At 35.9% G+C, this 26,243-nt stretch overlaps 1 protein-coding gene across 5 annotated transcripts in view; it reads right to left on the bottom strand.

The window, feature by feature from the left end:
* PAN3 (poly(A) specific ribonuclease subunit PAN3) overlaps positions 1-26,243 on the bottom strand; it is a 127,928-nt gene that overhangs the window by 5,897 nt on the left and 95,788 nt on the right. For 4 of the 5 annotated variants that reach the window (XM_047723028.1, XM_047723030.1, XM_047723025.1 and 1 more), the window contains 8 exons: positions 20,351-20,512; positions 19,998-20,114; positions 19,809-19,910; positions 15,424-15,589; positions 14,236-14,326; positions 9,610-9,749; positions 6,908-7,037; positions 6,375-6,439 (listed from right to left, as the gene is read on the bottom strand). In XM_047723028.1, the coding sequence (XP_047578984.1) occupies positions 6,375-6,439; positions 6,908-7,037; positions 9,610-9,749; positions 14,236-14,326; positions 15,424-15,589; positions 19,809-19,910; positions 19,998-20,114; positions 20,351-20,512 (973 nt within the window). The remainder of the gene's footprint in view (positions 1-6,374; positions 6,440-6,907; positions 7,038-9,609; positions 9,750-14,235; positions 14,327-15,423; positions 15,590-19,808; positions 19,911-19,997; positions 20,115-20,350; positions 20,513-26,243) is intronic. The other variant, XM_047723026.1, reaches the window with a different exon arrangement.

Here is a 26,243-nt window from a genome sequence, read left to right as displayed (position 1 = left end):
CTACCATTAGATAAAAATGGAAGAAAAAGAAAATGTCTTAAAAGATCTTTAGAAATAGGTTTAAAGAGATTCTTTTCCTCCTCTTACCTTTAGGATATGGAGTAGAGAGATATGATCAGATATATGTTCAACTTTACTGGTAAGCATAAAATAGAGAAATGTTTAAGGAAACAAAAACAAGAACTAGAGAACAGTGACAGTGATCATCTGGTCAAAACGACCACTGTCACTTTCCAGTGACTTCTGGAACTTATGGTCTAGTGAGGAAAACAGATGTTCAAATAAGCAAAGAAAGTTGCATACTGAGGTAACGCCATCAAGAGAAAGGGAAATGGTATGCAACAGAAACATGAATTCATCTGGGAAGGCAAGGGAAGCTTTCCACAGGAAGCAGTGGATGCTCTTCCCAGAGGAAGTGGTCAGAGGCAGCAGTATTTGCAAGGAACAGAGCATGCAGCACTTCAGAAACTCAGCAAAGATCAGTGCTGGATGCGGTTGGGGGCGGGAAAAGAAGGAGGCTAAGGGAGAGACGGAGAATAAGAGCAAGGAGAGGGAAGAGAAAACACAAGAACAAAGAGGGAGAGAAGGCTAAAAGCGGGGAGGAGAAACTTAAAAAAAAATGAGGCCGATTTGAAGCAAAGATAGGAAGGGAGAGATCAGATTATGCAGTCTTGGTTAAAAAACTAGGTCTAGTTAGACTAAAAAACTAGTCTAGGTTAAAAAACTAGAAACAAACAAACAGGCCTATCTTCTAAGAACAAAATGGAAAGCCTACCACATGGCTGAAACACAATCATAACCGAGTTTTGCAAAGATCACTCCAGGGACTTTCAATTAAAATGCTAATTAAACACACCCATTTATCTCAGGTCCATTTCAAAACCCCACCAAATTGACAGTAAATGTCTAAAGAGGGATATAATAAACACACAATGACAAAGTGAGCAGGAGCAACAACAGAAGAGAAAATTGGAAGGTGAAAAACAGGTAAGTGGTATGATCAGCTTTGTTCATACCACTTGTTTGTTTTGAAAAAACGGAACTCGGATGCTACAGAAGGCACACATGAAACGGGGAAGCCACAAAAGCAGGCCAGACCAGTGAGGCCCAGGAAGGGAAGTCATTGGTACCACTGAAAGCGCAGGTATAAACTAAAGCTGGAAATGGCAGAACTGATGAAAAGTTCTATAAATAACAAATAGATAACCTCTTTTTCATCCCTGCCTCCACTTCTGCTTTGCAGAAATTTGCCAGAAAGGGTACCAGAAATCTTTCTAGACAGGGTGAGCAAAGAAGCTCCAGCCTCCAGGATGCCACGAAGAGCAAGAGATGGTGGCTGAGACTATTTAACCAACACTTTCCTTTTACTTTGGCTACCCAAAGCTAGACTCTGGGTTTACACTACAGACAAAGGCTGAAGATTTTTTTTTTCTGGATATGAACTTACCCGAGAGAAATTCTGACATTTAAGAATCTACCAAAAACAGGCAAAAATTATACATAACAACATCACACTACTTTGCCACACATTCTACAATCCCTGACCCTGCAAGGACCTTCCCATTAGCTTTTTAGATGAAAAAGGTCATTTTTTTTAAAGTTTATTCATTTATTTTTTTAGTAATCTCCACACCCAATGTAGGAATCAAACTTACAACCCCAAGATCAAGAGTTATATGCTCTTCTGACTGAGCCAGCCGGGTACCCTGAAAAAGGTCATTTTTTTATTTTTTATTTTTTTTAAAGATTTTATTTATTTATTTGACAGAGATTACAAGTAGGCAGAGAGGCAGGCAGAGAGAGAGAGAAAGCAGGCTCCCTGCTGAGCAGAGAGCCCGATGCGGGGCTCGATCCCAGGACCCTGGGATCATGACCTGAGCCGAAGGCAGAGGCTTTAACCCGCTGAGCCACCCAGGCGCCCCAAAAGGTCATTTTTAATATGAACGCACAGCCAAGGATCAGAAATCCTTTGGAAAATGAACAAAACAAAACAAAACAAAATCTTGATTCCTATGAGATATTGCAGGAAACAGAACTTAGAACAAAACAAAACCTAACCAAAAATCTTTAACTGAGAGTCTCAGAGAAACAAGAATTAGATGCTGTAAGACAAACATTTAGAGAAGAGACAGTTCTTGAAAATTAAAAATATGACAGGAGAAACTTAAAAATTCACAAACCGATTAGAAAAAAAAAACTTTTATTTTTAGACAAAATAAATTGAGATAATTAACTAGAAAGTAGAATAAAAAGATACAATAAAGAAAACAGTAGAGAATATTAGAAAATTAATTGTCATTGTCTAACATCTGAGCAATGGAAATTCCAAAGGGTGAAATGATCAAAGAAACAACGAAGAACTGAAGGACATCAGTTTCCAATTATTAAAAGGGTCTGGATACCTGTTAATTCATCAAAATGAATCAACAAGGCATACCAAGGCAAATCACTGTGAATTTCTGAACATCATTGATAAAGATTCTAAAAGCACAGGGGAAGGGCAAGGGTTTGAAAAGAAAATGGCTTTGAATCTGGAAGTTAAAAGACAATGGTGTAATGCTTCAAATTTTGACAGAAATTATCATTAGTATTACTTAACTATGTACTAGAGGTACTAGCTAACATAATCACTCCAGGGAAAGTAAAAGTATAGATATTAGGAAGGAGGAAATGTAACTATATTTGGAGACAGGACTATGTTTCTAAGAAACCCAAGAAAATCTAGTGAAAAACGATCCAAACACTAAGATACCAGGGTACAAAATGTATAGAAATCAGTAATTTTTATGTGCCCCGATAATAAGCAATCTAAGAATTTATTAGATTAAGAAGATTAGACTAGATTTAAGAAGAAAGAATGGGTGGGAGGCTCGCCTTTACAAAAGCAACAAGAAAAAATACCTAGTAAACTTAGTGTGCTACAACAACATACGGCACAACTTCAGCATTTACGAATAGTAAAGTAGGAGTTAACAAGTATGATGACAGACCATTACCTTAGTTAAGAAACTCAACATCTATAAACACAAATGCTCCTTAAGTTTATTAATGAACATGTTAACTTTTCAAAAAAATCCATCAGGTTTCCTGATTTTTTTTTAAGCAAAAAAGCTGATTCTAGAATTTATATAGCAAATTAAGCTGTTTAGGGAAAACAAATAACAGGCAATGAAGTGGAGATAAGAAAGAACTAGCACCTACCAGATTTTAGAACATCAGTCATTAAAATACTAATGCGAAAGGAGTGCTGCCTTAAAACAGCGCAGAAGAGCTAGACTATGCAATAAATACCGTTTGGGCTGCCGGGTAGTCTTCTGAGGGGAAAGGGTAGAGGAGCTGAATACATACCTCATACCCTATATAAATTCCACATATATAAAAATTTAACATGAAAAAAAGTAAAACCATAAGTACTCTAGAAGAAACCATGAGGTAATTCCTTTAAAATAGTGGGAGTAGAAAAGGCCTTTCTCCATTCTATGATTCAAAATCCAAAAGCGTAAGAGAATTTTGATTAATTAAGACTACATATATAAATGTCTGCATGGAAAAAAACTGAGCAGAGTCAAAAGAAAAATGACAAACTAAAAAGAAAATGATCACAAAGGTAACTCTCTCTAGCTTGTATACATCAAAAAGACAGACAATTCAACTGAAAATAAAAATGAACTAAGGATATGGACAGATAAAGGAAGAGAAATGGATCAAAAACATAAAAATGACAGGCAACATGCTCGTAAAAGTTAATACAAAATAAAACTGCACTGAGGTTCAATCTCTCATCTAACAGGTTGACAAAAATCCACAAGCTGAAAAAGTATTGCTGGCAAAAGGCTCTCATGCCTCATACACTGGGAAACCCTTCTGTAACAGTCTACAGTCACACAACCACGGACCTAACAATCACAACTGGGCCTGTATCCACGCACATATAAGACTGAGTATGCATAAGTCAGTCCTGCAGACTGTTTATACTAGCAAAACACTGAAAACAACTCAAATGTCTATTGGTAAGGACTGGAGAAATAAATTATGGTGTATCCACAGAATGGACTATTACATAGCTATATAGATTAAAGAAGTAGAGCATTAGGTTAAGAGCATGGACTCTGGAACCATACTGTCTGGATTCAAATTCTGGCTCCTATACTCACTAATGATGTGACCCTATTAAAGGTATTTAACTTTTTTTAAAAAAAAGTTTTATTTATTTGAGAGAGAATGAGGGTGAGCGAGAGCAGGAGCAGGGGAGAGGGACAGAGGGAAAGGGAGAAGCAGACTCCCCAGTGAGCAGGGAGTCCGACACAGTACCTGATCCCAGGACTCCAGGATCAAGACCTGAGCTGAAGGCAGATGCTTGACTGAGCCACCCAGGCGCCCAGTTTTTAGCCTCTCTATGCCCAAATATCTCTGTTAAGTGGGAATACTAATGGTACCTGCACCACAAGGTTGTTACGAGGAGTAAGGTTAGGTCATATTTGTAAACTACTGAGAATAGTGTTTGGTATATGCGAAACATACCAGAACAAAAAGATTTCCAAAATACAGTTAGGAGGAAAAAGCAACATACAGAACACTGTGCATGGTCTCTAATTTGTATATATTAAAAAGGGGGAGGAGGGAAATTAGAATATATCATTGTAACTCAGAAATCTTTATATAAAATAAAGATTAGTGGGAGAAAGTGGAAAGACTGGGGACGTTAAAAGTTGGGAGATTTTTTTTTTTTCACTGCAAACCCTTTTCTGCTTTTCAAAAAACTGGTTCATATTAATCTATTCAAAAGACTTAATTAATAAAAAGAATTTTCTGAGGACTATCTAGAATTCTATACTCACTCATACTATCAATAAAGTGTAAAAACAGAATAAAGATATTTTCAGACTTAAAAAGACTCAAAAAACTCACCTTTCTCAGGAAGCTACAGGAGGACGTGCTCCAATAAATCAAAAGAATAAACCAAGGAAAAAGGCAAGAGACAAGGTATCCAACACAAAGGGAGAGACAATGAGAACTCCCAGGATAATAGTGAAGGGAAGCTCCAGTTCTAAAGAGTGAGTGTGAGCAGGCCTAAAGCGCAACCAGCCCAGATAGGAACAGAAGGACAGAGGCTCCAGAGGCAATTTCTCTAAGGGGGAGAAAAAAAAAAGGAGCTGATAGATTACCTATTTTTGACCATATGGAAAGGTGTTTCATGACTCTGGCAGCGAGTCTGGAATAAACTGGTGGTCAATATTTTTTCGTTTGCTTAGTTTTCTATATAAGACAATTAATAACCCCAGGAAAACAAAAATAAAAAAAAACACAAAAGAAAGAAAATATAGTCATGGTTGACTATGTGGTACAACTATGAACAAATTTACCCTGTTCCACTGATGTCAACACTGAATGAAGATTTAACTCAAAATTATGGATTAAGTGGTAGAACGTGCATACTTGTGTGTGTGTTTGGATGTGTGTGTGTTTGGGTAAGGGAAGGGGTATGAAAGACAAACCCTCATCTTCCACAGGGCAAAGTCATTAGCTAAGTTAAATACTGGGGGGGAAAAAAATCAAAAATAGTACTATAAGCATATCAATTTTTAAATAAATAAATGCCAGAAGAAACAGCCAGAAGTTTTTTTTCCTAATGTCATCTTCTCTTCATTTAGAAAAATTATCATGAAAAGTATTAATTGAGTTTTTCTGTTTAACTTCGAAGGAAGGGAAGTGAACATGAATTCTGTGGTCAAAAAAACTCCCTCAAGAAATATTTATGCATCATCTATCCCTATTAACAGAGGTAATGTTCCTGTAACATCACTTACACTACATGACAACAGCTATAATACTGTTCCACCTGTCCTTGACAGTTACAACTTAGTACAGACATCAACTCTACTTCTTTCTTGAACATATGGTAACTCTAACCTGCAAATGAGGCAGAACTAAATGACAAATAATGTAAGGTGGTGGTGTCATTGATATGATGGCTATAAATAATGCCCTTTAATAGAAGACAGGGGGCATGCAACAATTAGACCTGTCTGAAGTCTCTGATCTGCCTACGGTAAACTGAACTGACCACACTTCAAAAAAGGAGACAGGATAGAGGCAGTACTGATTGTCATAAAATGTTCCCTCCTGTATAAACCGCAACAGAGAGTTCTAACAGTATCTTTTCTGTACGTGTATGTGTGTGTGGAATCCCTAAGAACAACCACATCTAGGCTATAGTTAAAAAGCAGCGTCCTAATTGCTACCATAGCAGGCTTAAGGTCACTTCACATGAGAATTTTTCTCTTTTTCCAAATAAAACCAGTAAGATTAAGGAAAACACATTCCTATTAGCACCCCTGATTGAAAATATACTGTAAAATACTGAAAATCCTTACTCCGGCCTCTCATTGATTGTTCCCAATTTTGCTAGAAGCCTAAACAGTCTTCCATTCTGAACCTCCTATAAAACATTTTGAAAAGAAAGAGAGTATTAATATTCCAGCTAACTGAATATAAAAGCAAAATTTTAGAAAACTGGTATCCTATACCAATATTACCTTTAAACAATAAATGCTAAATCATAAAATCCCCACCTTTTGGTTATAGTTTTGAATATAATATTTCCACTTCATTCAACAGTAATATTCAAGGAGATCATGCAGCTGGGCATTTTTAAGAACAGTTAAAGTAATGTACATGAAAAACAACATCAAGACTATGTCAACTGACTGTAGCAAAATCATGAAGAGAAAAAAAAATGCCCAGAGAACTAAGAAATCAAAATACTGAACCTTAAGTTTGGACAAATATATCTGCAAATAGTCTTAGCCAATTATGCCCTATACTTAGCACAGAAATTACTATGTTTTCTATCTCTCTACACATATAGGTGCCAAGTGTGTATATCTCTTTGTAACTAGATCGTTACCTTTGCAAGGTCTTCCTCTATGACATCATTTCTCATTTGAGCAGCATCCAATTGAGTATAAAATCGAGCACCAATCATGGGCATGATGTCATTTACACTTCGCATCCTGTTTTGGTCGGTCAACAAATACCTGGTGAAGATAAAGAAGAATCACTTGAATGCCAAACATGTAATTTAAAAAACAACACAACCTACAAGCACATAGCTGTCGCTGCTACCATCGTATTAGTTTACATAAATTCGAAAACATTTTTTCATGCAAGTCAAGTTCACTTGTAAAACTTAATGATTTCTTGGGTGCCTGGGTGGCTCAGTTGGTTAAGCACCTGCCTTCGGCTCAGGTCATGATCCCAGAGTCCTGGGATCAGGCCCCACATTGGGCACTCTGCTCAGTGGGGCGTCTGCTTCCTCCTCTCTCTCTGCCTGCCTCTCTGCCTACTTGTGATCTCTGTCTGTCAAATAAATAAATAAAATCTTTTAAAAATAAATAAATAGATAAATAAACAAATAAGACTTAATAATTTCTCTGGAAAATTTTAAGAGCCAATAGAAGAAGTAAGTCTCTTCTACATCTTTGCTATTATGAAAATGAGAAAGGAAACTTAAGTAGGGTTACACTTAATCATTTCCATTCTCAAACGCTTTCTTACAATAGTGGGAAATGAAAAGACTGTTACAAACTTTCTGGAAGGGGTGAAATAGGGATGGTTATAGGGAAGAGATTTTTCCATTGCTCTTCAAAATATTTTTTGAAACTAAAACTGGGTCTTCAATTTTGATAAATTAAACAAGGCTCAACTTTTTAGGAAGCTGCCTTCTGCTTTGCAACTTCATTTACTAGTTGTCATGTTATGCACTAACATACATCAGAAGAGACCAATTCAGTTTCTTCTACCATTATAACTGAGGCAGAAAAATACTCTATTTTAAAAAGCTACCTGCTAGAATACAAAGATGACCGTGACCTGTTACTGCCTATCCTGACCGTGAGCCATTTCCTAACCATTCTCACTAGCCTCCCCTTCTCACACTCTCTGCTTATAATTCTATCTTACTTTCTTCATTGGACTTTAGCACTACCTGCAAACACCTTATTTGTTTACATGTTTGTTATCTCCTCCCCATTAGGTGGAAGCTCCAGAAGTTAGGGATTTTGTTCATCTTGTTCACAGTATCTTCAGTCTGGCACAGAAAAGGCATTCTTTTGTTGAATAAAATACTCATGTGGATAATCTATGTCTTAGCTATTTTTCTAGAATTACTGATATATTTATATCTAACTACTTAAAGTTATTACAAGCTTTGTAACTCTGGCAAGTTACTTTACCTCTCCATGCCTCAGTTTTGTCATCTCTAAAATGGAGCTAATTTATAGGGTTATTGGGAAAATTAATTCATTCACATGAGTTCAAAAGTACCTGATACACAGTCTGTTGCTCTATACAGCTGTTATTAGTATGAAAGTACTGTTTTACTTAATTTTTATTAAGGAAAATTTATAGACCGAATAGTATAATGAATGTCCATGTACCCATCACCCAGTTTCGACAATTATTAACATATGGCTAGTTTGTTACAATTATATCCTTTACTCCCAGTTTTTTAAAAAAGAAAATTTGGAGATTACTACTTGAGATTATTTGAAACATCCTAGATGTTGCAAATTAAGGCTAGGAATCACTACTGTGAAAACATATGAAACAAATATTTTCATTTGAAAGAGCAATCATCTGATTATTAATAGGAACACTGGGCAACTACTGGCTTCCAGGACTCTGTCATGAGCAAGGACATTTACACTAGTGTAACAAAGCACACGTAGGCATCCCCATCCTCTAACCCTCAATTCTATATCCAGGACTAGTCCAAAAAAGAAACTGAGCCATCCAAGACTACAAAAAGAAATCAGAAGGAACAGCTTAAAACTAAGACACCGAAAAGGATCATTGTACTCCAACTGCTTCTAGAACAGAATGGGAAAAATGTCAAGAGATAGCCTAGCATCTGTTCTCTAGAATAACTTAGAATAAGAATTATGGTTGTCCACCTTCTAGAATTCCCCAATGTTAGATATATCTCAGACAGGTGTGTGTCTGAGTCTTTCTGCGATGACTGTACACCACAGTGGGTTCCTCCTAAGTCAAATACATTTCAAGCCTATACTCAGGGACTTCTTGAGAGTCTGAAGATACTGGAGCAGAAGCAAAGGGACCCTGATGAACATGCTTTCTGGAATGGATGTTTTGGCTACAGAGTCTGTAACTGGATCACATCAGAGGTTTATTTATGACAGTGTTCAGAGAGATACCGATCACTCTAGAGCAGCACTGTCGAACTGCACTTTCTGAGGTTATGGGATATATTAGCCAGAAGCCACATATAGCTTTTGAGCTCTTGAAATGTGGCTAGTGCAACTGAAGAACTAATTTATTTTATTTTAAACTTAAAAAGTTTATGTAGCTAGTGAATACCAATGCAACTTTAGAGGCCAAATGTTTAAAACATCAATAACTAAATACACTGATATATGAATTTATTCAAAGAAGTATATACTTAACAATAAAGAATTTAAAGGTTGTTTAACTGTGTTCTGCCTGATTTTGAATAGTAAGAACTAAAATACAATCTATTAAAAGGTCTTTATGAAAAAGCTCTCTCACCTCATGATCATTACATACACTTAACTGTATAATAAAACTTACAAAATCAGATTCTTCAGGTCAGAGGAGTAGTTGATTGTCACCAGTTCCATGGCTTTCTGTAAATTCTCTCGCTGAATTCCTGCCAAAGAGTTGCAAGCCAAAGCCAACACAACTTTTCCTAATGATATCAGATCTGCTTGCTGACATGGAAGAATAAATATAACTTTTAATTTTTATTTTATAAGGCACAAATAAAATGCACTGCCACTACTGCTGGCACCTTTACAAAAAAGCTGCAGAACTCCCAGCACAGGGTTCTCAAATACTGGCGCTCAGAATCACCTGGGAGCTGGTAAGATGAGCCTCTCCACCAGAGATTCTCATTCGGTAGGTCTGGGTGAGCAGGCCCAACATTTTAAAAGCACCCAGACAATTCTGATGAATGTAGCTCCAAGAAACATTACTCTGAGCAATTTACAAGCCAACTATGGAATTGCTGCTTTAAAATTAAAAAAATTTAAAAAAAATTTTTTTTTTTTTTTTTTAAATATAGACAGAGCTGACATTCTTATTACAAGAAATTTAAGGCTGGTTACTATACACTCGCTTTACTATGATCATTACAACTTATAATATGCCCCCCTTTTACTTTCCATTATACCCAAAATACAGTGGGAGTTTGAAGAATTATTGGAAGAAAAGTTATTCCTTTATTCCGAACACAACATAACCATTACCTGATTTCAGAGCATGTTTTTTAGAACATCGAAAACACTGCAAACCCCAATAACATCCTGTCTGTCCTTGTTTCCAAAATTTTTTCCTTATATTATAACAGTTTTTTGAGAGCTCTGTAGCCACCTGGTAACCATTTAAATATCTCTCTATCTGCCTGCCTGCTTACCTCCCTACCTGTTTATTTTTTAAGATTTACCACTCTGAGGCTTTCTTTCTAAAAGAACTTTCAAAAGACAGCTAGCTGAATTGAGGTAAGCTCTCTATTACCTATTACAACTCCAGGAAACAGAATGGTTATCCAAAGTGGCCCTTCTTGGCAGGTAACTATAATAATTATATGCCTAGGAGAATGGAATAGCTCAGCATTAAATACAATCATTCGAAGTAATTTCGAAAGAAAACTGTAGATCTTCAAGATCTGAGACCTGATCTGAATTACTGGATACATTTACTAAATACTGATTTACTATAAAAAGTTTTCAAATCTAACTATACATTAAAATCAACTGAGGAGCTTAAAAAAAAAAATTACCCTGTGACCATCCCCTTGACCCCAATTCTGGTGTTACCAGTCTGGAGTAAGATCTAGGTATTAGAATTTTTCAAAGTTTCCACAAGAATTCTGGTATGCAGCCAGGGTTAAGAACCACTGGCTTCGTGGAACATGGAACGTTTATAAATGGTATAGTTGCAAAGTAGGTGACTATTTGAAGGAAGTCACTAATGAAACTTAAGCACTATACAGCTACCCTTAACATTTTATGCAACATTTTATAATAAAGTATAAAGAAGAAGTCAAACTCCCATTACTAAAATAACATCAAAAAATCCAAATTCAAAAATTCATCCAAAACCAGCAATAATGAATCTGACACTTTGAACATGAGATCCTATAACCAGTGGAAACATGGATTAAAAAAAGTACTCTGAACTCTATCAGAATAAGAGATGCCAAGGATTTATGTCAAAGAAACTTTTTACAACTTCATTTGTGGTACAGAGTTAGGAGCCCAGAAAGGCAGGAGGGGTGGTGGCATGGGAAGGAGCACTATTACTGTTGCCAACATTTCTGTTCTCTGGAGGGCACTGCTATGAACGAACTCAAAATGGATTCCTCTCAATCATTCTCAAGGTCAAGTAAAATATTCCAAGTTATATAATGAAACCATAAAAATGTGGGTCAAGAGAAATCAGTACATGTAAATACTAAATGTAAATTTCTGTGTTTCAATCCCATATCCTCAGCAAATTGAAGGTTGCTATCAGTTACCAAGTATTTGAGCAGCATGTACCAACACACAGCCTCCCAACCCTTAAAACAATAGAATTTTCAGTTTGGCTCCACCCTGAATTGATGCTGTAACTAAACCTCCCACCTAGAACACTCCAGTATTTCCTATTAATGAGACAGGAAAACAAAGTCCAAGATAGCTGAAAGACTGGATGGGATTTTAAAATAAGAACATCTGATTTTGAATACATCCCACCACCTTTCTAAAGCTGACTCAAGGTGGGAATGCCCACTTTTAGAAATAAGGTATACACATCACATAATCCAGATTAAATTAGAAATGATTTTAACTAAGAGGTTCATGAAGTCCTGTTTAATTAAGAGAGTTTAACATCATAAAAACTTAGTAACTCTCCTTTCCTTATTTGCCAGCTAAATAGTTTTCCATTTGTTATTTTGCTTCTTACCTCCATCTGGTTTTTCCCCCCATTTGTTGAATTCTGGAGGTTTTCCCCCCACTCATTTTCAGTTTCTTCCTGATTCTTGATTTCTTGATTTTTCTCTGATTCTATCTATGGCTCTACTTATGTCCACTTTACTGAAAGTCAGTCTCTATTCACGTGTCTGAAACAGACTATGAAAAATAGACTACAAGAAACAATGCACTCCTTTCTCATGTACCCTCTTCTCTACAATCACAATCCCCCACTGGGACTATCTTTAATTCTCTCCTTTACCTTACCATAAGCTATATGAAAAATCTTCCACACAAACATCACCCACCCCCAAAAAATAAAGGGGGAAAAAAAAAAAGAAAAACTGAGATATCCTTTACCTTTGGAAAATAAAGGGAAGGTGATGACTGGTTGAAAGCAGCCTGAGTTTATGAATGAAGGCAGTTCCTAACTTACCAATCAATTGTCCCAAATGCTTACTTAAGAGTTGTTTGTTTGGAACTCTAGAGTTACTTTCTCTTAAAAAGAGGTGTTTTTCAAGGTAACTACACAACCACTAACATAACTGAAATAATGTATATTCACAAAGAAAAAAGGGAAGATAATACTATTATGATACTCAGAGAAAACCAAAATCAAAGTAGTCTTATACCAGTAATTTTTTTTTTTTAAAGAACTCTACTCAAGAATAAAGAAGAATGAGAGCCTGAAGGCTATACTTGTAAAAAACCAAAACTGTAAGGTGTTTCATTTTTTAGTGAGGACCTGGGGTTTCCAGATACTTGCAATAAAGTTAGGTGGCACTGGTTCTAAATAATGTCTAATTTCTCCTCAAAAATTCAATATTATTTTCCTGGATACATGAAAAATCACTAGTATTTCAGTCAATAATCAGTCACTTCTAGAAGCAAAGCGATTAGGAAGAAAAATCTCCAGAGCTTGTTAGTTAGGCACCAGGTGTAAGAAGCTAAGAAGGAAAGTCACTAAGAACCACCACCCTAGATAAGAAAGAGTGAGCAAATCCCCTTCGGCAGAAGAAAGCTGCTGGGGGGAAATAGTAGTCAAATTCTTCTGTGTGGTGCCCACTAGATGGTGCTACCAACCAGGACAGCTTGGCTGCTGCTGAGTTTGGCTGGGCAGGAGCAGAGGGGAAGGAAGATGTGAAAAGTCTGCATACAACTCAAAGTGATGAGTGGCTCTAAATCTTGGGAACTGTACTGTCCCTCATTCTGCAGTAAAAGAAGAGGTTTACTAGGTACTACTTAGACTCTACTAGTTCTCATTCTTTTTCTTTTTGTTCAGAAATTTTGGCTTATAATATAAAGCAAACTAAAATCTTTTTTTTAAGGATTTAAACAAAACAAGTCAAAATGAGAAGGCAATGTAAAGGTAAAGTGTTTTTTTCCTTCCTTGTTTCTCCATGTAATTAAGAGATTCTGCCTTATATCAAACTTCTATCAGTTAATAAATATTCAGAAACACCAAAAATTTCTCACACAAAAATTAACATTGTCTTAAAACAGCACCTGCATATCCTCTAAAAAATGTGAGGTACTGCAATGATGAATGATATGAAATAATTACTTTACAGAGCCATGTTACTCGCACAGAGTAATCAAGGCAAAAGCAACACACTTAATGCTCCCTGCAGAGACAGGGTCTTATTCTCCTAGGCCTCGTATGAATCGAGAAGTATGAAATAAACAGCAAAAAACATCAAAGGGGCCTAGATCTACACTATTATTATGACTAGACTAGAATCAAATTCTGATTATATACAAGGAATATGCAAAAGAAAAAATTTAGAAAATGGCAATACAATAATATTCCTTCAAAAATATTTCTAAAATTTTTGGATTAGTAGGGGGACAATATCTAAAAGTAAAAATAACAGCTATAATTTTAACACATTAAAGAATTGAAAAAATGGAAAATGTCAATTAATATTATTTATTCAACTAATTAATCTGTTTTAATCTATGCTGAGGAAAAATTTCCTCATCACATAAATACATTTTCATTTGAACAGTTAGTCTTTGACACTGTCATTAACTTTCTATATTCCCACTTGTAAGGGCTCTACACTACATTCATAACAGTGACTAAGAAATAAATGTTCATAGTTGACACAGAGACACCCCCAGAATAAATTGAAATATAGATTTAACACCCCAGAAACACTTTAAAAATAAACAAAATCTGTCTTAAAAGAAAATCAAGCCTTAAGTTATTGAGGAAGTACCCATGTTCATTCTTACTCACCTGGTATTGAGCCATTAATGCCAATGGATTATTATTCTGACTGTTATCAAATGTTAAAACATCAAAAACTCCAACACAATTTACTCGCAACCTTTAAAGACCAGAGAATTTTAAAAAAATTATTAAAATGAAAAATTTTTTTAATTTAACATTTCCTATATTATTAGGAAGGATCTCAGAATATTATCTAGTCTAACCTCCCCATGTAACCTCTATCAAGCACCACTTTAGAGATGAGTTGGAAATTAAAGCTCAAAAATACTAATGACAGGCCTGGAATGCTATAGAGGCCAGAAATGGATAAAGTCAGGACTACAACTCACACCTCTGACTACCAGGCCAGTGGTCTTTTCACCACACCAAGCTGCTTCTTTATTAGTTATTCATGAAGGAGAACTAATTAGATTTCTCACATTTGCTGAAGATGTATTAGGTACCATTCACATGTATTAGTCATTCAATTTTACATGTATTCATCATTCAATCCTCTCAATAATCTTCTGAGAGAGGTACCTTATAAATGTGGAACAGATAATAATAGTACCTGTCTTACAAGGTTGTTGCATACACAGAAGTTACAGAACTTGCTCAGGATCATATAGCCACTAACAGACTTAGAATATGATGAACCCAAATAACCAGGTACCAAATCTTGAGCTCTTTATGCTATGCTGTCTGAGATAACTCTCAAAATTACAGTAATTCAAATAAAATTGATAAAGTCAAGGGCTGTTACTTGATTTTGTGTCAGTGGTTCTCAAAGCAGGGGACCCAGTGAACAGCAACAGCATCACCTAAGAACTTGCTGGAAATGTAAATTCTCAGGCTTACTGAAGGAGAACTCTGGGGTGGAACCCAATAGAGTGTGCTTATTAATGAACCCTCCAGGTAATTCTGTTTCATGCTACAATCTGAGAACCACAGTTATACACAGAAAAGGTATATTGATATTATGTCTATATCCCCCCAACCCTAACTATATATACTTTCCAAACCCTTACAAGATTCTTGGTTAATAACCAGGCATTTTATTAAGAATTCAACATTTCTTTTTTAAACTTACAAATGAACTCAAAGTCACAGCAGTTGTTCTGGATGGAATACATGAAAAGGTAAAATTAAATCAGTTTACTAAGCTGTCATAGGTTAGACATGCAATAAAGAAACCAAAACTCAAAATGCTAGTACCTTGTTTTGCCAGTTATCAGAATCTTTGTTGGGTCCATAACTCGACATGCCAAACCTGCTGTGTGAATGGTACGCAATGCAGAACTCAGTTGGACGATATATGCCCAAATAAGAGACTCTGGCAATAATCCTGCATGCTGTCTGGGCAATGGTCCATCATGCTGACCTACAAAACAAAAACGACACCTTTTAAATAACCAACTGAAATACTAAAACATCAAACCAAAATTAACAAAAAAATTCATGTATCATGGCACAATTTGTCAATTTATTTATTTCAAAAATTTTATTTATTTGAGAGAGAGAGCGCACATACAGAAGGAGAGTAAAGGGAGAAGAAGGCTTCCCACTGAGCAGAGAGCCCTATGTGGGACAAGATCCCAGGTCCCCGGAATCACAACCTGAGCCGAAGGCAGACACTTAACCAACTGAGCCTCTCAGGCGCCCCATAACTTGTCAATTTATACATACCTACATACATACATGTATGTATATATATATTAATCTACACATATAAACTTACATGTTTATTAATATATATTAATATATTATACGATATATTAATGTATCATAATATGTTAACATATAAATATAAGTTTATATTTTTATTTATTTATATATATAAAGTTCAGTTTATTAGTAAGAAATTAAGAGACAAACTCCAATTTTCTATTTACGAGATTATACCTTTATACTGTTAGCAGCAGCAGAGCTCTCACTGAAGTTCTCTTTTCTGTGACCGTTGTAATTGCCGAATAAACCAAATTATTTAAAGAATTTATATTTATTTAGTTGTGAACCAAATAAATGTAAATTCTAAATAAAAACAGGATGGTGAAGATTATTATTTTACTTAAAATAATCTTAGCCTCTATTATTGTTTAGGTAGGTGAACAATTTCATTCTGTGGCTTAAAAGAAAAATGAGTCTCTACCATCATTTATGCTGAATATTTTCTTATTCTCCATAAACTGCCCAGTCTCGTTTCTTACAGCCATGTCAGTTAGGCAGGATGGTATCCAACTCATAAAAATATAAATGTAAAACACTGAGTACTACTATCTAATATCATATCTAATAATATCATATCTAATATTTAAACAAAAATAATCCTATCTATCATGAGAGGAATAATTTTGATTCTTCTTTTTTTTTTTTGAGAGAGAGAAATAGAGAACAGGCACACAAACAGGGGTGGGAGGGAGCTGGGAGTGGGGAGGGGAAGAGGGAGAGGAGGAGAGAGAGACTCTTAAGCAGGTTCCAAGCCCAGCACAGAGCCCGATGTAGGGCTTGATCTCACAATTCTGAGGTCATAACTCGAGCCAAAATCGAGAATTGGGTGCTTAACTGACTGAGTGGCCCAGATGCCCCTCATCTCTTGTTTAAGTGCTTCTTGAGGGTGCCTGGGTGGCTCAGTCCATTAAGCGACTGCCTTCAGCTCACATCATGATCCTAGAGTCCCAGGGTCAAGTCCCTATCGGGCTCCCTGTTCAGTGGGGAGTCTGCTTCTCCCTCTGCCCCTCCCCGCTTTCACATTCTCCCTCTCTCAAATAAATAAAATCTTAAAAAATAAAAAAAATGCTTCTTAATACTATTTCCTGGGTCACTGTTAATCCTTAAATCAGTGGAAAAGGAGCCCCATAAATTTAATAAAGATTTTTTAATTATTTCAGGGAATACGACCTTATAAATTCAAGTGTTCTTATACTGTGAACAAATTTTTTGTGAATTAGGTATAAGAGCAACACAGTTAAATGTTAATTGCAGGGGTAATAAAGAGCAAATCTGTGGACTGGGATAACATTTCCAAGAAAAAACAAATACGAAATTAAAAAACTGCTTTCCCTCAATTTCAACAGGTTGAAGATAACACATTCTGGAAAACAGTGTTAAATAACTCAAAAAGTGGCTCTAGTGACAAATGCCAAGACGTCATCAAAGATGACTATGAAGACTTTAGATCAAACTATTTAATAAACATGGTAATAAGAAAAAATTATTTATAGAAAACACAGTGCTTACTTACTCTGTGCCGGACTCTGTCTTCACCTTTATTATTGTTAACAGCAGCAGAGCCTCCTGGTGCCATTTTAAACCTCTTATCACAACTCGTATAGTACAGTATGACATGATTATTATTCCCATTTTTTTTTTTTAAGATTTTATTTATTTATTTGACAGAGAGATAGAGAGCACAAGTAAGCAGAGCGGCAGGCAGAGGGAGAGAGAGAAGCAGGCTCTCCGCCAAGCAGGGAGCCCGATGCGGGGCTCGATCCCAGGAGCCTGGAATCATGACCTGAGCCGAAGGCAGCTGCTCAACCAACTGAGCCACCCAGGCACCCCTTATTCCCATTTTCTAAACTAGTATATTTCTTATATGTAATCTTTGAATTTGTACCAAGTTAAATAGTATAAGAAAACATTAGACTTCCATCTATGTCTCTCCAAAAGTTTATACACACACTTTTTTCTTCCTTTAATATTCACAATAGGAAAACTGACAATTGCCTTATATGAGAAGTTACTACAAATTGAAGTATATGCAGTATGTCCAAGGAAATCTACTATTCAAACAATATTTTCAAATATCAGAAAAAGGAATGACTCCTTTGAAAATGTAAACATAATACATCAAATAATCAATCAACACCAAAAATAAAGATTAAAAAACTAACTAGAAAGGGGTGCTATCATCAGTGGTTCTCAACAGGGGTCAATTCTGCTCCTTAGGTCACACTTGGCAATATATGGAGATATTTTTGGTGTTGCTACTGGAGAAGGGGCTACTGGCATTTAGAGGGTAGAGGCCAGGGCTGCTGCTTAACATCCTGGAATGCACAGGACAGCCCCCACAAAATCATTATCCAGCCCTAAATGTCAACAGTGCTGAGGTTGAGAAACCCAGCTATAAATTAAAGCCAACAGTCATCTCACAGGTGTTACTACTAAAATAAACTTGAACAACTACAGCTATATTCATCTATAGGAAAAGTTATACCACATCCCCTTCAACAAAATTATGTATGTGTCTACAGATGACAAGGCAAAAGGAAAAAAAAATGACCACACCATATGACCAGATTTTTAACGTGAAAACAGCCATGTAACCACAGCTTTCTTCTTCCAACTGCCAGAAAGCAAAGTTACAAGTAAACAGAAGTAACATATTTTTATCCACAATTCAGTCTCTTTAAGGAGTCACAATCCAAAAGATAGTATAACGTGGATTCACATCTTTCTTCCTCCTTAGTTTTTCTCAGTATGTACTCAAGAAAATTTTAAAGAGATTAAAAGCCACAGTAAAAAATGCATGGTTTGTCAACTTCAATAATAAACATTTTTAAAAAAGAATTCAATGCATCTTTTCCTGTCCCTAAACAAGAAAATGATACATACATTTTCCTCTCCAAATAGAAGTTAATTAACAGACATCTCAAAATGGACCTACTTTTACTCTGAAGTTATTTTACCCTTTAATAAACATCTATTGGAACATAGCTACAATATTTTGGTTCTTTGAACTACGAATACTGGAAAGAGGCAAAAAAAGAATATATTCCTGCTTAAGTAAACGCTACCTGAGAATTTATTTTGAAAACTAATTCCTTAAGTAACATGAAGTCCTACCTTTAAAAAAAGGCATCTTTTTAGGGAAATCATTTCATAAATGCTATATAGTCACACAGGACTATGAGTCATTAAATTATATTCAGAGAATATAAAACTTAGGGGAAAATGGGGGTTTTGGGGGTGGGGTGGGGTGAGCCTGGTGGTGGGTATTATGGAGGGCACATACTGCATGGAGCACTGGGTATGGTGCATAAACAATGAATTTTGGAACACTGAAAAAAAATTAAATTTTTAAAAAAGAAATAAAAAAGATTTAAAAAAGAAAATACTTAAAATAAATGAAAGATGCAATGACACGATATGATAAAAGGAAAAGGAAATGATATGAAAGGAGACCAAACAAAACAAAACAAAACAAAAAACCAAGACTGGAAAGAAATATACAAAGAGATGATAATGGCTGTGCTTTGGGCAGTGAAGCTACAGGCATCATTTTTCAAACAGTCTTTCTTCAGAAAGCACTGTATTTTTAAAGAAAAAACATGTTTAAAAGGAAAAAACTTTTATCATATTCTTGGTTATTCAGTCTTCAAATACCTCCAAGAATCTTTCATACCCTGTCTTCATCTCAGTCTACACACACACTACCCTATTTCCCAGCTGGTTATGGATTGACTTCAATTCTTTAAGACATTTCTTTTTAAAATGCACTATGATTACAGGGACAAATTTACATACATTTTAAAATACAAAACTACTCTTTCACAGAGCAAAAGCATTTGTCAAAACATAGTGCGCTTGCATCTTTTTCTTACCCCACTTTCTCTTTGTGAAATAGGCATCAGCATTAGGGTCATTAAAGTGTCTGCTCATCATAGTCTCTCCTCCAGCATGGAAATCATATGCAAACACAAGAGCTTAAAATAAAACACAAACACTCATTACTGCAATCTGACTTCAAATAATGAAGCCCGTAAGCAGAAAGACAAGTACAAATTACTCACAGGGCTCTGCAAATGCTTTAGTGGTAAATACTTCACGCAAGGTTACAATATTTGAGTGCTGAATTTTTTTCCACATATCGACCAACACCATGCACTTCGTGTTAACAAGACGAAAACCTGGAAAAGAAAATCTTTTCGACTCAACTGTAAATGACATCTCCCCTTTATTTCATCAGAAATGTGAAGAAAAAGCCATGTTATGTATCATTTGTGAGCTATTAATTTCCAAATGAAATACGTTTATTTATTATCCTTTAAACTTGCATATTAAGTAAATAAATATATGCAGGAATATTTCAGTGATCTTAGCCTCAACAACATGCTTCAAAAAGAGGATAATTTATCTTCCTTACCATGTATCCTGCGAAGGCAATATGGCAGATCATCTTTGCTATTTACAGCTTTGTAGCAAGATGTAATGTATCCAAAATTACTTGATTTCTGTATCCGGTTGGGTGGTGGCAGTGGTTCTAGAGGGAACAGGCTATGGTAGCTATCGACTTCTGTAGGGACTGCTAGAGTAATTCATAGGAAGACAACTTTAATTTCCTGATATTCAACAATCTCTCAGAGTAATAAAGAAACCCAATCTACCATAAACCACTGGTATCAAAACATACTTTTGAATTCTGGAAGTGTCAACATTCATAACAATTCTATAAACAAAACTGGTCTCACTATCAATAAAAATAGGCATTATAAAACAACAAAAGAACAACCAGATTTCATACACTCGAAAACATTTCTTATCTCTAATAGCACAATACAACTCTTTGTTTCTCAGCTGTTAGGAACAATTTGTGTTATCACTTGGAGATGTTAAACATTTCTTGATTCTGATGTTGAATAAAAATCAAGATAGATTTTGCGTCTATAAAGTTTACACAAAATATACTTAGTGGTGTTAAGCATATGAATTCTTGTTTTTTAAGGCGTAAAGAAATTCAGAACAAGTAACATTAAATTAGAGCATATGTGTGACATGTCTGTGTATGTTATGTGTAAATATGGCAATCTATCAAAACATTCAACCATAGGGTAGAATAGCACAATTTTAATCCCTAGCAAAATATAAAAGAGAAAAAATGAAAACAATTTTACCATTATGCTTTCAATGTTCCTCAAAGTACGAAAAATTATGTTTAAGAATAACCGGGATAATGCATCGGAATTTGCTCATGATACTCTAGTTAGGCATTAAAAAAAGCTATTTATCTCGAATCCCAATTTGTTGTTTCTTATAAAAAGACTAAATGTATTCAGTGGCTGGTTTCTCTACAGAGTATAGGCAATTTTTTTTCTGTTACTGGTTTTACAATCCAAAACGACAAGAGTTTTCTAATGTTTCACATACAATCAAATTACATTTTCCAATTGGACAGCTTCAATTCTGTTAAATATTTTGAATGACTCAGGAATGTTCAAGATATTTCAAATGAAAAGCAAGCTAGTGAACATGCAGAATATGCACAGAAAATCATCTAAGGAATACAGCAAAAACTTTAACAATTGTAACCTCTGAGTGGGAGGATTTTTATTCTCTTCTTTACTCTAGTTCACACTTGCCAAATTTGTTACAATAAGTATGTTTAACACTATTTATATTTTTTATTTTTATTTTTCACTAGAGAAAGAGAACATGTACATGCAAGCGGGAAGGGGGAAGGAGGGCAGAGGCAGAGGGAGAGAATCTTAAGAGCACTCCACAATGAATGCAGAACCCAATGTGGGTCTTCATCTCACAACCCTGAGATCATGACCTGAGCCGAAGGCAGCGGCTTAACCCACTGAGCCACCCAGGCAAACTTGTTTAACACTATTTTTAAACACAGCAGTAAATCTCTTTAAAAACAAACAAACCAAAAAACTAGATGAAAATCACCAGTAATTTTTTACTTATGACTGTTAAGAAATACATATAAAACCCTATGAAAAAAACTGTCATTCCAGAAGACAGGTTCAAAACGACCCCTCTTGCCTTTACTAAATTCTTACATTCACTAACTCTTAGTTTTTGAAACCATAGGAGACAGAACTCTCTATTTCATAAGTAAGGAAAATAAGGATCACATGTCTAGACAGGGAGTTGGGATGCAAATTCTGGACTCTGATTTTTTATAGTCTTGTGCTCTTAACCTCCAGACAGTATTTTGGCCATAGTGCAAAACAAGCACTGATTCAATCTAACTTTCAAAACAAGGTCAAGTAGCATGTTCTTCTGAAATAAAGCAGTACAAGGAAGGTATATACACACAAGGGAATATAGCTGTAATTTCTGCCCATTTATTATTTTAATAATCAGTGTAATTTCCACATACAGATGAAGAATAAAATTTTGTTTTCTGGCTATTTCATGAGGAGCATCTAATAAGAGGAAGTCATTAATTTCAAAATAGTAAAAATATAATGAGTGCCTACTATGTATTGGTGAACCCATATTAATGAAATACAGGTTATCAAGACACTTAGAAAAGAACGACAGAGATTTACAGAAAACATAATACAGTAAAAGGAAAATAGCTATGAAACTAGTACAACTCACTGTGGCACTGGTCCTTACATTTTAGCACCTCTCAGAATCATAGAGGGATTAGTTCACAGTTTGTTGGGCCTCATGCCCAGTGTTTATTTAGTAGATCTTAAGTAGGGCCTAAGAATTTGCCATTCTAACAGGTTTCCAGGTGATACAGAAAAGATGCTGCTGGGTCAAGGACCAGAGTTTGAGAACCACTACACATGGAAACAGAAGGGAGAAGGGAGCCATTCCCAAGGATACTAAGAAAGATATAACAGAAGATTTGGTACATATACTACAAACTGAAGGATGAGACTGCTTTCAGTGAACTAAAACGACCTAAGAAGAGTGCTTTGCTTTATGGCGAGGGAGTGAGAGAACCACCACCACCAAGGCTTGAATGTGTACACTGTGTTCAGGAACTGCGAAATTTCATGTGGTGGGAGAATACGGTACACCACAGAGGAGGTGCCAAGTGGAGAAAAAACTGACAGAGTTATGTTGGGACTGGATCAGAGGGAAATGTAAGTGCTATACTAAGGACCTGAAACTCACTATGCCAAGCAGTAGCACTCATAGCATCAGTGGGACAAAGAGTGAGTGAGGGACACAATCAACTAAAAATCTTACACTCTTAACTCCTTTATTTCTATTTGTACTTTCAAACAAGGCATGTTGAGTTCTCTACACTGCAGGAAAAACAAACAAACAAAACTATGGATCAGTAGAATACTAGGCACTATCCAAAGGATATCCTTCCAGTGTCTGATTCTGATGCTATGGAGATATTTTACACCCAATCTGCATGTAGCTAATTGCTAGCAATGCAAAAATAACTCCTATCCTCCTCTATGAAAAAGCCAGTTTGCACATTCATTTTAATAGTCCTGCTCTATAATAGGTCTTATAAAAGGCTCCTCATGACTTAAATATAATCTTCAAAATGCTTTTTATGTTTGTATATTATGATTTTACCTTGTTTCAAAGAGTAACCTTTTAACACTATATTTCTCACTCTACCCTGAAATAATCAAATGTGGCCTAATATTAACCTTAAAAACCAAATGTTTCCACTGATAGAACTATTCATTGTTGTTGTTCTTTCTTTGTTCCTAGCTCAATTGAACAAATGCACGAAACTAAGTACAAATAAAGGGAAGTGCCTTTATGAATAAAAGGGGATGCCTAAATATTAAATATCAAAAATCAAAATAAAGAAAAATCAACTTGGAAGACTATGGACAGAGCTGCACTCTTTATTTCAGCCCCAAGTGTTAGCTGGGGTACAAGTCCACCAAATAATACTAACAATAATGATAAAAAAAAAAAATGTCAGTGTCTTTGCTCTACTCAAACCTGCCTCCCCTCAAAGAACACATAGAATGATAGGCTGGATCTAAGGTATCGACTGTCTGAGACTCACTATTGTTTCTTAACCTCAGCACTATGGACATATTGGACTGGATCACTCATTGTCGTCGTGGACTGTTCTGTGTATTGTAGGGTGTGAAGCAACAGGCTAGTAGCCAGTAGCACTCCACTGCCAGGTGTGACAACCAAAACTGTTCCAGACATTGCCAAATGACCCATGAGGGGGAAAATCATTCCTGGTGGGGAACCCCTGATAATAATCGAAATAAATTACGATTTCAAAGTTGATAAGTACTAATCTGGTGGGAGTATGAAGTAGAGAATGGAAAAGGAAGAGAAAAAAAGAAAACAGCAAGACCAAACACTAATAAGTCAACATGAGATGAAGATTAACAGTAAACATAAGACACGAAAAAGAGCAGTTAGAGCAGTGACAGAAAAAAAAAAGCATTTATTAAAATTTGTTGAACACAGGGGCACAGAACTGGATTAACCATAACCTTTAGCTTGTGACACTCAAATCACTGGTTCATGTCTATGCAGGGACTGCTTTTATTTAATTATGCTTAATAACATAATAAGCATCTGCAAACTCAGCACTCAAAAGCTCAATTACTTTAACCTACATCTAAATATATGGCTCTCTACTAACCTCTGCCTTCCTTCTCTCACTTCCTTCTCTTTTTATAGTTTTATTACATATAAATACACACATACACATATACACATACATTTACATAAATGTAAATACATAATTTTAGTTAACTTTACAAAAAGCTATCATGCTATATGTAGTCTCCTACAACTAACTTTACTATTATATTACTAAGAGTCTTCTGTATTGTTGCACGTCAGTAAACTTTCTTCATTTAAGCCGCTGTACAATGTTCCACTATCATTTGAATTGATCAAAGTTTCTGCTATTTTAAGCAACATCATTATGGATACTTTACACATTTTGCATTTGAAAATGTGTGGGAGGGGCACCTGGGTGGCTCAGTTGATTAAGCCACTGCCTTCAGCTCTGGTCATGATTCCAGAATCGTGGGATCGAGTCCCATATCGGACTTCCCGTGCTCTGCGGGGAGCCTGCTTCTTCTCCATCTCCCTCTGCCTGCCACTCCCCCTACTTGTGTCCTCTGTGTGTGTGTGTGTCAAATAAATAAATAGAATCTTTAAAAATAAAAAATAAAAAAGAAAGAAAAGAAAGTGTATAGGATGGGGCGCCTGGGTGGCTCAGTTGGTTGGACGACTGCCTTCGGCTCAGGTCATGATCCTGGAGTCCCGGGATCAAGTCCCGCATCGGGCTCCCAGCTCCACGGGGAGTCTGCTTCTCTCTCTGACCTTCTCCTCGCTCATGCTCTCTCTCACTGTCTCTCTCTCAAATAAATAAATAAAATCTTAAAAAGAAAAAAAAAAAGAAAGAAAGTGTATAGGAGTTTACGTAGTTCCAGAAGAGAACTGCTGGATCATATCGCATACCAGATACTCAGCTTTAGTAGTTTTCCAAAGTGGTAACAGGTTCACCAGTTTATAGTACCAACAGCAGTGTACTGGAGAACCTGCAGATCCGTATCCTAACACTTTATATGACCAGACTTTAAAATCAAGCTCCTGAGCGGCTCAGTCAGTTAGTGTCTGCCTTTGGCTCGAGTCATGATCTCCGGGTCCTGGAACAGAGCCCCGCATTGGGCTTCCTACTCAGCAGGGAGTCTGCTTCTCTCTTGCCCCCGCTCTGCTCCTCCCCACTGCTCATTCTCTCTCCCTTGCAAATAAATAAATATAATCCATAAATGAATGAATGAATGAATGAATGAATAAAATGATATCTTATTTGTATTTTCCCCTAATCATCAATGATGTTCAACATCTTGTCATATATCTACTGGTCATGTGAATTTCCTCTTTCTTCACATGCCTACTCCTCTCTTTTGGCCCTTTTTCAATTGAATCATCTATGCTTTTACCTGATCATGTTTTTTATATTCTTCATCAGCTGTGTGAATACCTTCTTCCAGGTTTTTTCTTTACTCTGAGTATCTTTGGATTGTTTTTAATTCTAATTTAGTAAAATTTATCAGTATTTTCTTTAAGAGACAATGATCTTTGTCTTCTGTAGAGGAAATCTTTCCCCACTGAAATATTAAATCTATTCACCGATTTTATAGTAAGAGTTTCTATAGTTTTGTTTTATACAGTTGAGTTCTTAATCAATTTGGAGTTGATTTTCAGATGTGGTTAAAGATAATGATCCAATTTTATCATTTACCATAAAAAAAACATTTTTCCAATGCCTCCTTTCCCCACTGACAATGCCACGTATACCACAGAATGTGTCCAGGCTCTCCTTAGCCTGGTCC

Source organism: Lutra lutra, chromosome 3 (assembly GCF_902655055.1).
Source record: "Lutra lutra chromosome 3, mLutLut1.2, whole genome shotgun sequence".
Taxonomy (NCBI): domain Eukaryota; kingdom Metazoa; phylum Chordata; class Mammalia; order Carnivora; family Mustelidae; genus Lutra; species Lutra lutra.
Note: the sequence above shows the minus strand (reverse complement) of the source record. Positions and strands in the feature narration are given on the sequence as shown.